General features: G+C 44.2%; 1 protein-coding gene across 2 annotated transcripts in view; it reads left to right on the top strand.

The window, feature by feature from the left end:
• LOC142889661 (protein MTSS 2-like) overlaps nt 1-14,496 on the top strand; it is a 60,602-nt gene that overhangs the window by 7,397 nt on the left and 38,709 nt on the right. For both annotated transcript variants that reach the window (XM_076028452.1, XM_076028453.1), the window contains exons 2-3: nt 9,448-9,509; nt 9,915-9,988. In XM_076028452.1, coding sequence (XP_075884567.1) covers nt 9,448-9,509; nt 9,915-9,988 — 136 coding nt within the window. The remainder of the gene's footprint in view (nt 1-9,447; nt 9,510-9,914; nt 9,989-14,496) is intronic.

Here is a 14,496-nt window from a genome sequence, read left to right as displayed (position 1 = left end):
TGAATGAATAAGGTATCAGGCTGCAGCATTGGGAAGAGCTCATTTGTCTTTGCACTGAAATCAGTTACATTTGCAGTCCCCTTAGGGGTTTGCATTTACCGATCAAAGTCGAAAGAATTGTGCAAAACTATTTGCTTCATTGCCCATATTGTTGTTGTCTTTGTCAAAAGTCCCCTGCTGATAAAACCCCAACCACTGACTGTTTAAGATGTCTTGCCATCATTCTTACAGCCTTAGTTCAGTTGATACTTTGTGCATTTCATGTTCCGTTTCCTGATGATTTTAAGGTTTGTACCTTTTTGATGGTATTTTTTTCTCATCAGAGCAATTTGGTGTGGAGCATTTTGTCATTAAAGACTGCTTTAATTGTAGACTTTGTTTGAGCTGTGTTGTTGGGTTCAGTCCCACGCTCCAGTCACTACCTCTCTGTCGGACAAGTCTATCACAACAGCTAACCTTCTCATTGCTGTCCCCTTGGGACCTCCACAGGGTCACTCACTATATATTTGACCAATTGAACAATTTCTCAAGTAAAACTCAACACTAAATTTGGAGCCGTAGTATTAGAAATCAGTAATCATGCAAGCCTTCAGATATATTTGTATATATGTATATGTATATATATGTATATATATATATATAATTGATAAAATGATATAAATATAAATATATATATGTATATATGTATATATATATATATATATATATATATATATATATATATATATATATATATATATATGTATATATATATACATGTATATATATACACACAGTATGTATAATATATAAAATCATCACTGCAAGTTTTCTCTTTTGTTCACGTGTTTTCAAATGCTGATCGTATGCTTCTCTCTCACACCATCTGTGTGCATCATCAGTCCTTTTCCCCACCATTTGCTGCATTGCAGATAATGATTTTCTTAGGCCAGGAGAGCGAAGCAAAGAAACAGCTAAGTGACATTCAGAGTCTGAGTGATAGATGGATGATTGTATAAGCTCTACCCGATGCGAGAGTAGACAGTCTCGGCGGAGGCTTGCCATTAATCAGCGTGGTGTCAGCTGCTTTGGGTGAGAGTTTCATCTAGTGCAAATTGACTATATTCTAACTGGGAGTTAAAACTAAGTTTTTTTTTTAAATTTACATAGATCATTTATATTTAAATCTGCGATGCAGTGATAACTATCGCAACTGTTTTGTTCATCTTACAGGAACACTGACTTCTTCCCTATTTTGAAATCTATCTTTTTAAAGTAAAGCTGCACCTGAGGTGTATGGTTTCAATGAGAACACGGTGGAGACATTCTTTGGGGAATATATTTTATTGATAGGGCGTCTCTGATCAGCACAGAAAGCACGACAACCCTACGGGCGGTTTCCTCTTTTGCCTCGTCACTGTGTTCGGACCGGAAATTAGCTGCTGCTCTTTATCAATTATGCACCGCTGTCTCATCATCTGCATGCTTATCTTTCCCTCTGAATTTAAGGTGTCGGTCGATATACCAGCATCCATTTCATTTTTTTATCTGCACGGTGAAAAACCATAAAAAGTATCCAGCAAAGTACATGATATGGTGTTCTTCGAAACACTGCAGTTGAGGTTTCTTCTGCGACTACAAGCAATGCAACATTTCTATCTTTCTGGCAAGGTTGTTAACAACAGGAATAATCCAACAAATGTTAGTATCAAACATGTCTCTTTGTTAATGAGTGAAAATAAAGGATTTTGCGATGATAAGAGTGAATAGACCAAGAAAAACCCACTAAAATGGCCTTATTTATGTTTTAGCTTTATTCAATTCAATGCAGTCAAACTGAACACATTTTCTTCACATAGTAAATCACTCTCTTTGTGTTTCTAAAATCCTATATAAGAATTGAATCTGGATCAGTACAGAACACCTCTTATTCATATCATATATAATATGTAAACAGGCTGCCAATATGTGTATGTATATATATGTATATATATATATATATGTATATATATATATATATATATATATATATATATATATATATACACATATATATATGTATATATATATATGTGTATATATATATACACATATATATGTATATATATAAATATATATATATATATATATATATATGTGTACAGTATATGTGTGTGTGTGTGTGTGTGTGTGTGTGTGTGTGTGTGTGTGTGTGGGTTAATCCCCAGATCCTCCTGCATTCACAACACTGATTGGCACTCCTCAATGATCGCTTCAATACCCCCACCCCCACCCCCAAGACACACGGTGTAATTGGCTCCATGGACCTTTTTCCTTCAAACTACATCATCAGTTAATTCAAACACCAGATCCATATGCAAAGCGTACGCATTTAGCAAAAACATGAATTATGGGTCGCTCTGTGCTCAACCTTTGATGTGGCATTTTCTTTTTCTTTGTGTCTTACACATCTATATCCCCAGTCTGGATAGAAATTAAGTTCGATCATCCAAAAAAAACAAAACAACCGACAACCTGTCAAGTATTCATTGGGAGCACTATGATAGCCCGTTTTAGTTTGGATCTAGTTTTTCTCCTATTATGTGAATTGGCTCGATTACACCTCCCCCTTAAAAAAAAACAAACTAAAATCACTAATCCTTACATCCCTCCCTGTCTGCCTCCTCCTCTTCCCTCGCCACTCTCTCTCTGTCTGTCTGTCTCTCTTGCTGGATTTCCTCTGTTTTTCTGTCTTGCTGTGGCAGAACAAAGGGAACAAAAGGCAGCGAGGAGACAGTAAGCTTCTCATACTGCAGTGAGTGGTGGAGTGCCGCTCTCAACAGCACTGGAGAGGGACTGGGCGGACTGGTGGTTCTTTGAGAACTAGGCCATGGGACTGTTGACAGCAGATCAGAGTCAGGGGCTCAGTGGACTGAGGGTTAAACTGGGGAAAATGGTGCCGGGGAATGAGAAGTAAAAATGCCACAACATTGATAGAAAAGACATGGGCCAATTGTTGGCAACGCTGTTTAAAGCGGTTGGACTCCATTGAGTTTGAAGCGAGGAGTAAATGTAGGGTATAGCACTGTAAAAATCTCCGTGTAAACAGAAAGTGTGAGGCCTGGCCAAGTCCCAGCAGCTGGTGTGGAGGAAAAGCGTCCTGCTCCGTTTCAATTATTACAAATTTGTTTTACTTTATTGATTTAGACTGGCAGTGGTTCTGTTAAGTTCTTGTCCTGTGCTCGCGTACATTTTGATACCTACTCACAAAACACGCATTTCAGTTCCGTTTCCTCTTTGGAGTGATTTTTTAGTTTTTGTACCTATTTGATAGTGTTTTTTTTTTCTCATTAGAGCAATTTGGTGTTTCACTTTTTGTCATTAAAGACTGCTTTATTTTGAGACTTTGTTTGAGTCGTGTTATTGGATTCAGCCAACAGTGTACTGTTTTTATTTGTTAACAGTAGACAAAATTCCTCATAAGAAGTAGATATTTAAAACACATTAAAGAGAAGAGAAATTAAAGGAGATATCCTAAAGTCTTGAGTACAATCAAGTGTCTCAGTCAAGTAGTTACAAAAAGCAAGGAAGGAAGAGGAAGACGGTATAGATTGGTTTGGCACACTGCCTGGATTGAGGAGGCCGTGCTTCTAGACCAGGCATGGGCAAACCAATAGCTGTATTTCATCAATTTCTTCCGTTTTTTAAGAGTAATTTCAATAAAGAGTGAAACATTGTGGGGCTTCAAAGACAACATTTTATTGTAAATTTGCTTTTGTTTATTTTCAGTTGATATCAAAGCACGTTTTCTACATTTCCCATGATATATGTTTTCCTTCCTATGAGGTGGGTCACCAAAACACTCCATCCATCTGCTCCTGCTCCTCGGTCAAATTTTGGAACCCATTGTGGCCCACCAGTCAAAAAGTTTGTCCAGCCCCGGTGTAGACACCATGTGGTTGGATCCAAAGTCACATTGCTCATTGAGAAATTAGATGCACAGAACTAGCTTCCATCTTTTCAATGTTCTCCTTCAATTATCTGCTCACTCCTTTTCAAACAGCCCTTCATACAGCCAGCAAAAGCACAACACAACACGGTGTTAAATCGATGAAAGATAATGGAAGACAACCACAGATCCACAGAAAGTGCACTTAGATACTGACTTTTAGTCTTGAAAGATGTTTTTAAACTGAAAGGCGAAAGAGCACTGGACGCTGTGTGTGTGTGTGTGTGTGTGTGTGTGTGTGTCTGTGTGAGAGAGAGAGCGAGAGAGAGAGAGCAAGCGAGTGTGGTTTGCATGTAAGAGGCAATCATGCATGCCATGCTGCGTTTCTTTGGTGACACAGGAAGTGGTGATGTAATAGTATACAATCCCCCCTTTTCCCTTTTTTTCACACAGTCCCTCCCTCTGTCTGTCTCACCGTTTCTCACACTGGTGCATTTGCCGCTGGTGCTTGAATCATGTGAGCACGGTGGTTATGGTCACGCTCTTTGAGCTTTCTGGTAGTAGACACACAGAACTCAAGAGAGTGTGAGAGCCTGGTAACCTCTTTAAATGCTCTTCTGTTTTTATTTCCCACAGTGGCCTGCTGACCTCTGGCAGAGGCTTCTTTTTTTTTTTTATTAGAGACTTGTGTTTCACGAGTGTGCCCATATAATTTGTGCATAACGGCACTGCAACATGGAAGTTCAAGTTCCTCATCAGCGATACCGTCTCTCCTAATTATATTTCCAACATTCTGGGTCGACGTCTCTGCAGTTGCGGAGTCATGGAGAGCAGCGGTCCCCAACCTCCGGGCCGTTTTTATTGCTTATATGAGTCTGAACAATGTTTTATTTTGAAAAATGACTGGATTCTCTCCATTGCATCCGTTTAATGGCTCACCTCGATCGTCTCGGTCATGTGATACGTTACCGCTGAAGTTAAACCCATGAGCTAGCAAGCTAGCTAGCAAAATGAGTGAAAAGCCACTGGCTCTATAATGAGGCTATGCAGCCTTCGAAACTGCTTCTCCTCCACCTGGAGACCAAACACCTGCCTTGAAAGACCAGCAGCCTTTGGACGATTTGGAAACAAATGTTATTCGTGTTAGGTTAGTTGTTGTGGTGTTACGAGGACGCTGCTAATAGAGTTGCAAACGAGTAGCTACACAGTGGATTCATTTTTTTTTTTTAATTATTATTATATTTAGAAAATACCACCGTTTTAATGCCGGTCCTATCATGTTCTTTTGTTGTATTAATCTGCTTTATAAACCTTCAACGATGGTCCCTGAAAATATTGTCTGACTTTAAACCGGTCTGTTGGCTGGTGTAGAGTGTCCTTAGTAAGAGTACTGCTGGCTTCAGCCTGTTGGAATTAAGGTGTGTGAAGTGATTTGTGTATTTTCACCCCCCCCCTTTCTTAACAGTTGACACTCACAGACAGGCGAACCATCAAAGTTGTGAAACTGTTTAGGTCGCAAGTTATTTTTTCATAATTTAGGCTACCTCAAGAAAAAAAAAAAAGAACATGGATAATCTCAGAGTAACTTCTTCCCTGAAACCCCTGGTGCCAGGCTTAGCGGCTTTTGTTGCACACCCACAGGAAGCTCAGACACGCAACTAAAAGCTCATGTAAAGCATTCCTGTAATAATCAAGCAGTTGAAACAGCAGGACAAAAAACCCAGCTCACTTTCAAAAATCATGACCAGAAGTTTTGTGTCATCTTTGTTATAATGAAAACGCTACGATTGAAGGATTAAAAACATTTTTCCAGGGGGATTTTGAACTTGGGAAGGTGGCTTTCCATCGATTTGCGCTTTGTCGCATGTCTTTCTCCTTTAGTGTTCCTATCACAGTCATTTTAACTCAATTCTGCCAACTGTGACGCTTATAGTCATCCTGCGTAACGAAAGTAGAGATGCCACCAGGCTCTTTCAGGTCCCCATAGCGCTCGAGCGCATCACAGGCTAATGTTGCTAAGCTAATCTGCCGAGGTGGCGTGAACCGGATATATTTTCCGTCATTGACGTTTTTTTTTGTTTGCTTTTTTTTAATGGTGACAGAATAATCTGAAAGCTGTCGGTCATTTTGACAGGTTGCAATTGACACCTCTGACCATTTGGTGGCAATGATCATATTGCAACGTCCCCTTGGGCACACGGTGCGGGGGTGTCAGACACATCTTTGCGTGTCTCAGCCTGAAACATTCATGGTCTCAGCGCACTCTCGCTCACTTCGGCACTCTCACACACCCACACCTGACCTTAGTCAATCACAGGTGTGCTGCCTTCACTGGACAACGTTCACGAACCCCATTAACGTCACATAAACGCAGAACAGAAGAGATCGCAGTCCAGCTGACCTTTACAATACTAATTGGCTTTTGTCTCTCCTGACGTGTGATCTTGGTGGCTTCACTCAGAAGAAAAATGTTGCGGCGGTTGGGTGTCAGAAGTTTCTTTGAAAAGCCGAAGGTGATGACGCACTAGCGGGCACGTGATGGTGGTGTGAAACGGTGCATTTAGGGCACAGCCGGTGAACTGTTCATATTTATTTGCCCCCAGAGCCGCCGCGAGGAATCATAGGCGAAATGTGTTGTTGTGTGCTGTGAGAATTATGTTCTGTGTTGCTGTTTGAGTGTGAATGTGTGAGCGTGTGTTTATTTGTGCGTTAAGGGGGGTGTTTTATGTACGTTGTGTGCATGTCATGCGGCCGCAGACGAGACAGGACCCAGTTGCGAAACAGCAGCAGAACGCTATGCTTGGTTGCAGATGCTTCTCACGGCTGGCCAGTGCTATGATGGTTTGTGTTAAAGGCAAAGTGTATTCGACGACGCACAATTTGGGCGGCTGTGGCTCAGTTGGTAGAGCGGCCCGCGAATTGATGATCGAAGGGTTGGCAGTTCATATCCCGGCTTCAACTGTCCATGTTTGGAGTGTCCTTGGGCAAGACACTAGCTGTGTCTCAATCCAGGGTCTGCATCCTTGGAGTACGCATTTGAAAGGAAGTTGCATCATAGCACTACGCCAAAGGCTTGTCCCAATTCCCAAAAGTCCTGAGGACGCTCGGAATGCGCCCTCGTTTTAGCCGAGCTGCACCGCGACTATCCTTCGCGTACTTATGTATCCCATGATGCTCTGCGTGCTGCTGCAAAGGATCGTGAGATCCTGGGAAGTCAGCTGAAATTAGCGGCACGTACTGGCAAAGACACTTCTTATAAAATTTTTAAGTATTGAAATTTCACATAAAATATGCAGTTTTAACATAGGGTTTTTACTTATTTGAATATTGAACGACATCGTTAGATTGCGAACAAATGGTTAGCTTGATGCTATAAAAATGTCACTTCCGGGGATGGCCAGCAGGAGGGAACGGCGGTGACGCAACGAGGAAATACGCCAAAGGCTAGACCGTCCCGTGTGGTTACGGGGAGGCGGGGTTTGGTCCATCCTTCTAGGCCGTGTCCTCGAAGGACGCTTCCTTCAGACTGAGGACGCTCGTTTGGAAGGGTGCTGACCCTGAATTGAGACACAGCCACTGAACCCTGAATTGGTCCTAATGGGGCTAGCAGCGCCTTGCATGGCAGCAGCCATCCATTGGTGTATGAGTGTGTGAGTGAATGGGTGAATGAGAGGGTACCGCGCTTTGCAAAGCACTATATATGGTCATTTACCATTGACCAAAATGTCAATGTCGTGATGTGCTGTGTATGTAATTAACAATAAAGTGTGACTACATCGACTATAACGTCAAGAATATAGCTAGTGAAGAATGAAATGATATAACATAATGTAATTAATAAAAGCTCAGTCAATCGCCATAATGACGCAGTTCCAGAGTGTGTTTCGCAAAACCAGGGAGTAAATAGTGTGAAAAGTGATATCACAACTAATCGCAAAAGAATGTTATCTTCCTATTAATATATAAATATTACTAGACATAATAACATGTTTTTGCAAAGAGGTCTAAGGGAAGAAGAAGTTATTAATATTACACATTATGCATCCATCAATTTTCTGTTCCTGTTTTTCCTGCACTGTTGCAAAAAACCTCAGTCAGGCTTTCCTCTATTGTCTCACCCTGCGATAGTTGCGTGCCATTAACAAACCACAATAACAATAAAAAAGGTTTGCAGATGTATTTGATGTTCAAAAATCTTCAGTCGTAACCTGGTCACTTGCAACTAGCCACATTAGCAGAATATATAGCGCCAGTAAGATGCTAATGAAACAGAGGCCTGCTCATGTGGGGATTATTGTGTGTGTGTGTGTGTGTGTGTGTGTGTGTGTGTACAGTATGGGGGTGAATAAGAGGGCTCTACTTCATGTTATCTGCCATCCACACTCCTCCAGCCCCCAACACTTCAAACAGCTTGTGATTGGCGGAGTGGGGGGGGAGCACGGCTTGTGCAGCGTGTGTGTGTGTGTGTGTGTGTGTGTGTGTGTGTGTGTGTGTGTGTTGGGGGTGTGCGCGGAATGGTTCAGAGGGGGATAGATTTTTGCAAGCAAAGGGAAATAGGACTGTGATTTCCCATCAAGTGAAGCGACACAGGCTGGCTGGATCAAAGGCCATCCTGCCCTGAGTGTCTGTGCCAGGCTGACATCTGAACAGGCTCCACCCCACATCTCCACCCCACCACAACGCGCACAGACACAAACTCAGACACAGAAAGCTTCACGATTCCTTCCACCTTCCACGATTTAGATTCGGTCTCATTGGGCGATTCTTCCTTGTGCTCTGATCTTCTTGTCTCTCCAAGGTCGTATTGACATCACACTGATATATATATATAAAGTCAATCTGCGAGCATTCAGAATTTAGCATTTAGCGGGGCTGTAGGTTAACCTGGGTCGAGTATAATGTAATATGTGCTGAGTGGGTGAGTGTGATAGAGGAGGCATCCAGTCTGAATGGGGGAGGGGTGGGGAAGGATGGGGGTGTGTTGGGGGGCACCACCCATTAGAGACCCAGCCACGGCTTTGAACTGTTGTTCATGATGGTGGCTGCTCCAGTCGAGCCCTTTGATGCTGCATGATGCTAGTGGCGGTCTGTGGCGGTCCTGTATTTGTGCGCGCGTGTGTGTGTGTGTGTGTGTGTGTGTGTGTGTGTGTGTTTTGTGTCGATGGGTTGCGCGTCTACGTATGGAAGAAGGCAGTTTGTTCCCGGCAGTCTTGGCAATAGAAACAGGGACATGGAGGTTAGAAAGGATGCAGATGCAGGATTTCTTTTGTGTTCTGTTCTCATCAAACAATTGCTGAACTAAATCAGTGACGTGGCTCAAGACTTCACACAATGCCATTAAATAGACAAAAATAACAGTTGCACATTGACCATACATTAACTAGCAAAAAAATGTTTTTATTTCAATCTTATGCTTCTGGTGAGTCCTGTTGTTGTATGGAAGGAGGACTGGACATGTCAGATATCTCATTAAAGTACAATATGTCTATGTATCTTATGTATTCATAGTTTTGTCTTTATTTATTTTTATTTTTTTTAAGTGCTCCTATCCTGTGTGGGAGGACTTCAGTGCCAAGGCCACAAAGCTGCATTCCCAACTCCGGTAAGTCACTTTGACACCACAAAAATGACACAATAAGTAATCTCCCAAAATCTGACTTCACGTTACATTTAAACTTAATTTTGGGGGCACATATTTGTACCAGTTTGATTAATTTAGTCAAGTTAGAAATATACACGTACCATGTTAATTTAGTTAAGTTTATAATTGAGTTTTTTTTTTTATTATTATTTTTAATGTAATTTTCAACTTGTGTTTCAAAGCATTTTTTTTTCTAGCTTGCAGCCAAATCCAATATCAGTTCCATGCCATAACTGAATTATCATCTAAAGCTGCTGCAAAAATGGGAACGAGCTGGCATTATATCCACACCGGGTCAAAGTCTGACCTCATCAGATGAAACCACGCCCTCTTATTAATGTTCTGAATGTGCTTTTCGTCATCTAGAACCACTGTTCTGGCTGCTGTGGCCTTCCTGGATGCCTTTCAGAAGGTGGCGGACATGGCCACCAACACTCGAGGTAGGACGGCCACTGTTTGTTCATTGTTGTGTCAGTGTGTTTTATAAACGTGTGTGAAATGTGAAGACTCACTGTGAACAGCTAGACGAGTTTCTCTTTTGCAAGTTCACTGTTGTGTTTTGCTACTCTAAAGTGTCCGGAGGCACTTCTTTTTTTTTTTTTTAGGAATCTTCTGATGTTGTCGAGATACCATCACCACTAAATTCTCCTTTGACTGATGAAAGCGTTTCCAACTTGCCCAAAGGTTTACTTGTCTTCAACTTCAAAGCAATAACATGCAGTGATAAAGATAATGGCGAAGTCTCTTGAGACTTTTTTTTTTTTTTTTTGGCAAGGTTGTGTGTAGTGGAACTTTGTAATGCACGGGGGGGGTTTCACTTTCTCTTATCGTAGAACTGAAGATTTATAGTTTCTTGCCAGCCATTGTGAAATATTTGCAAAGCAAAGGTATTCTAGAGGTAAATTAATTTCTAAGGCTGAACATATGCAAGCACAAGCACGCCTGGAGATACGGCACCTGAGTCAGGGGTCTGGTAACCGGGCATCAATTAGCGGCCCATAGATTGTCAGATATGAATACGCGTGTGGTTGGTTTTGTGGCAAGAACCATCCCAGCAATCTCTACCTTTGTAGAATTTTGCATTTTCATTGTGAGGCCCGGTTTCAGTAGGACTGCGGTCACGATTGGAAGGCCGTCAACGTCAGTCAGTCATATATTTGACACTGTTTCCTCCTCCTGAGGGCCATCTGGTCCTGTTTGGTAGCTGATCTGGTCCAGTAAGAGCAGGTTGTAGATATTAGTGGTTAAACTTTTCAATGCTTTGCATTCTTGTGTGTGTGTGTGTGTGTGTGTGTGTGTGTGTGTGTGTGGGTGGGTGGGTGTTGGCTCGTCACAGCATCTGTTTTTCAATCACTGTGAGTCGGGTTGTCCAATGACCGAAAGGTTGGCGGTTCAAATCCTACTCTATCCTAGTCTGTTGTTGTGTCCTTGGGCAAGACACTCAACCCTAAATTGGTCCCAATGGGACTGGCAGAACTGTCAAACTACGTGTGGAAGTCAGTGTAAAGTCCTTGTGGATGAGGTTTTGTTTCTAATGAGGCATAATGGCATAGAAGATGTCCTTGTGTGCAAAATGATGGATTAAAACATATTCAAGTGAATCTGTTGCAGCCCTGTCGCTACCTGCAACGCGTTGTTCACGTGCGCTCTGTGCACAGCATGCATTTTTTTGTGGTCCTCGTTGCGCTGGTTTTCTGCTGCTAAAGCCTTTGTCTAACTATAGCGTTTTTCTTTTTTGCTCGTCTTGTTTTCACCGTCTTGGAGTTTTCTTGCGTGGGCTTCAGGCTCTGTGCCAGTTAGAGTCTGTGAGCCGAGGGTCACGAAGGTCAGACAAACATTAACGTCGACTCAAACCCCTCAAAATGCCTGGGTGGCGTGAGGAGGCTGGGAGAGAAGCTGTGACTGACTGACTGTCATAAAGGCAATTTTCCTCCTCTGAAGTCTGGACTTGTGATGTGTGTGCAGTCCCCTGGTGGCGCCCCACAGAGGAGGATGCAGGAAGAGACTCGTGCTGTTTTTACAGGCCAAGGCAGGAAATCAGCAAACCCTGTCAGCTCATTACACAAGCCACTAGCACGGAATAGAATAGAATAAGAAGAAGGCCTTTATTAATCCCACATTGGGGACATTTGCATAATTACAGCAACAAAAGAGTCGTGCAAAGGGAAGGAAAATTATAAGAAATAAAAAGAAATAAAAATGAAATGAAATATTTATAGAGTAAGAATGGGAAACAGTTTGATTATTTACAGTTATCTGCATAATGCTGACATATCAATACATGTTTTAATGCACCTCTATGAAGCGTAAAAAATAAATAATGAGGCCGGCCGTGCGTCAGAGGCTCTTTCTTCCCTCGGCTCTGATGATGATTCGCTCCTTTTGCCTTCCATTTCTCGGATTGTCGTACAATTTGCTGCTGTTTCTCAGTGCCTGCTGTTGTGTCTGTCCGTCTTTCTGTCATGTGTCACATCAGTGTGCTGCTCAATAGTGTAACTGTGTGTGTGAATAAGGGTACTGGTGGTCCTCTGCTCTGCTCTTGTACCCACGCTACCATTTGCAAAGTCTGAATGCCCGAATCCCTTTTTATTCCAAACACACGGTGTTCAACCACCATGAGGCCAGTAGCAGTGAAGTTGGTCATTTCATTTTTTCTTTTCTAATATCACTTGAAACGTGAAATGCTGGATTAGGCACGAGAGTTGGAAAAGGCACACAGGATAAACAGTTGCATTGTATCATTTAGAGAAGTGTTTCTCAACTGGTAGGTCACGACCCAAAAGTCAATATATATATATATGTATAGTTGGTAGTTGAGTTTGGTAGTTTTAAAGTTTGTGTTTTGGTGTGTTAGAGAGGGAAAAATGACCCAGGGTCTTCTCCCTGGGTGTTCTCCTTGTGTCGGTCCCCATGCTAAGGGGATGTGTCAGGAATGGCATCCGATGTAAAAAAAAAACATGTGCCAAACCAAACATTCAAATCAATTGACTGTGACCACCCATGAAGGAAACATCTGAAAGGATTTGCTTTACCTTGAAGCAGCAACTGCAGTAAATATGTGCACAAAAAACAAACAAACAAGTGGTGGGTGTGGTTGGGGTGGTGTTAGTGGTGGTGCTGGTGGTGGTAGTAGTGGTGTTGGTGGTGGGGGTGCTGGTGATGGTGGTGGGGGTTCTGTTGTGGGTGCTGCTGGTGGTGGTGGTGGCGGTGGTGGTGTTGGTGGTGGGGGTGCTGGTGATGGTGGTGGGGGTTCTGTTGTGGGTGCTGCTGGTGGTGGTGGTGGCGGTGGTGGTGTTGGTGGTGGGGGTGCTGGTGATGGTGGTGGGGGTTCTGTTGTGGGTGCTGCTGCTGGTGGTGGTGGCGGTGGTGGTGTTGGTGGTGGGGGTGCTGGTGATGGTGGCAGGGGTTCTGTTGTGGGTGCTGCTGGTGGTGGTGGTGGCGGTGCTGTTGGCGGTGGTGCTGCTGGTGGTGGTGGCGGTGGTGGTGTTGGTGGTGGGGGTGGTGGTGATGGTGATGGTGGCGGGGGTTCTGTTGTGGGTGCTGCTGGTGGTGGTGTTGGTGTTGGTGGTGGTGGTGGTGGGGCGGGTGCTGGTGATGGTGGCGGGGGTTCTGTTGTGGGTGCTGCTGGTGGCGGTGCTGTTGGTGGTGGTGCTGCTGGTGGTGGTGGCGGTGGTGGTGTTGGTGGTGGGGGTGGTGGTGTTGGTGGTGGTGCTGCTGGTGGTGGTGGTAGTAGTGGTGTTGGTGGTGGTGCTGGTGGTGGTAGTGGCGGTGGTGGTGTTGGTGGTGGGGGTGGTGGTGTTGGTGGTGGGGGTGGTGGTGTTGGTGGTGGTGCTGCTGGTGGTCCCCATGCTAAAGGGATGTGTCAGGAATGTTATCCGATGTAAAAAAAAACATGTGCCAAACCAAACATTCAAATCAATTGACTGTGACCACCCATGAAGGAAACATCTGAAAGGATTTGCTTTACCTTGAAGCAGCAACTGCAGTAAATATGTGCACAAAAAACAAACAAACAAAAAAGCACTAATATTGTAGACGATGCACAAGGTGTGCAGTAAAATTCTTGTTTGTCTGACTGTATAAACATGGTTTGTTATATGCAAGAGGTTGGTGATGGTTATATTATCAACCAGTCTAAATGAAATTGTGACATCTTAAAATGAAGATTGGACGTATTTCATACAGCTATAGTATACAGTGGTGGTGCTGGTGGTGGTGCTGGTGGTGGAAGTAGTGGTGGGTGTGGTTGGGGTGGTGGTAGTGGTGGTGCTGGTGGTGGTAGTAGTGGTGTTGGTGGTGGTGGTGTTGGTGGGGCGGGTGCTGGTGCTGGTGATGGTCGCGGGGGTTCTGTTGTGGGTGCTGCTGGTGGCAGTGCTGTTGGTGGTGGTGCTGCTGGTGGTGGTGGCGGTGGTGGTGGTGGTGGGGGTGGTGGTGTTGGTGGTGGTGCTGCTGGTGGTGGTGGTAGTAGTGGTGTTGGTGGTGGTGCTGGTGGTGGTGGCGGTGGTGGTGTTGGTGGTGGGGGTGGTGGTGTTGGTGGTGGTGCTGCTGGTGGTGGTGGAGGTGGTGGTGTTGGTGGTGGGGGTGCTGGTGATGGTGACGGGGGTTCTGTTGTGGGTGCTGCTGGTGGTAGTGGTGGTGGTGGTGGTGGTGTTGGTGTTGGTGTTGGTGGTGGTGGTGGTGGTGGCGGTGCTGTTGGTGGTGGTGGTGCTGTTGGTGGTGGTGGTGGCGGTGGTGTTAGTGGTGGGGGTGCTGGTGATGGTGACGGGGGTTCTGTTGTGGGTGCTGCTGGTGGTAGTGGTGGTGGTGGTGGTGGTGTTGGTGTTGGTGTTGGTGGTGGTGGTGGTGGTGGCGGTGCTGTTGGTGGTGGTGGTGGTGGTGGTGGTGCTGTTGGTGGTGGTGGTGGCGGTGGTGTTAGTGGTGGGGGTGCTGGTGATGGTGGTGGGGGTTC

This window comes from Nelusetta ayraudi, unplaced genomic scaffold (assembly GCF_046127955.1).
Source record: "Nelusetta ayraudi isolate G7.1 ecotype Tasmania unplaced genomic scaffold, CSIRO-AGI_Nayr_v1 ptg000023l, whole genome shotgun sequence".
NCBI classification, from domain to species: Eukaryota; Metazoa; Chordata; class Actinopteri; order Tetraodontiformes; family Monacanthidae; genus Nelusetta; species Nelusetta ayraudi.
This window is presented reverse-complemented; position numbering and strand designations above follow the sequence as displayed.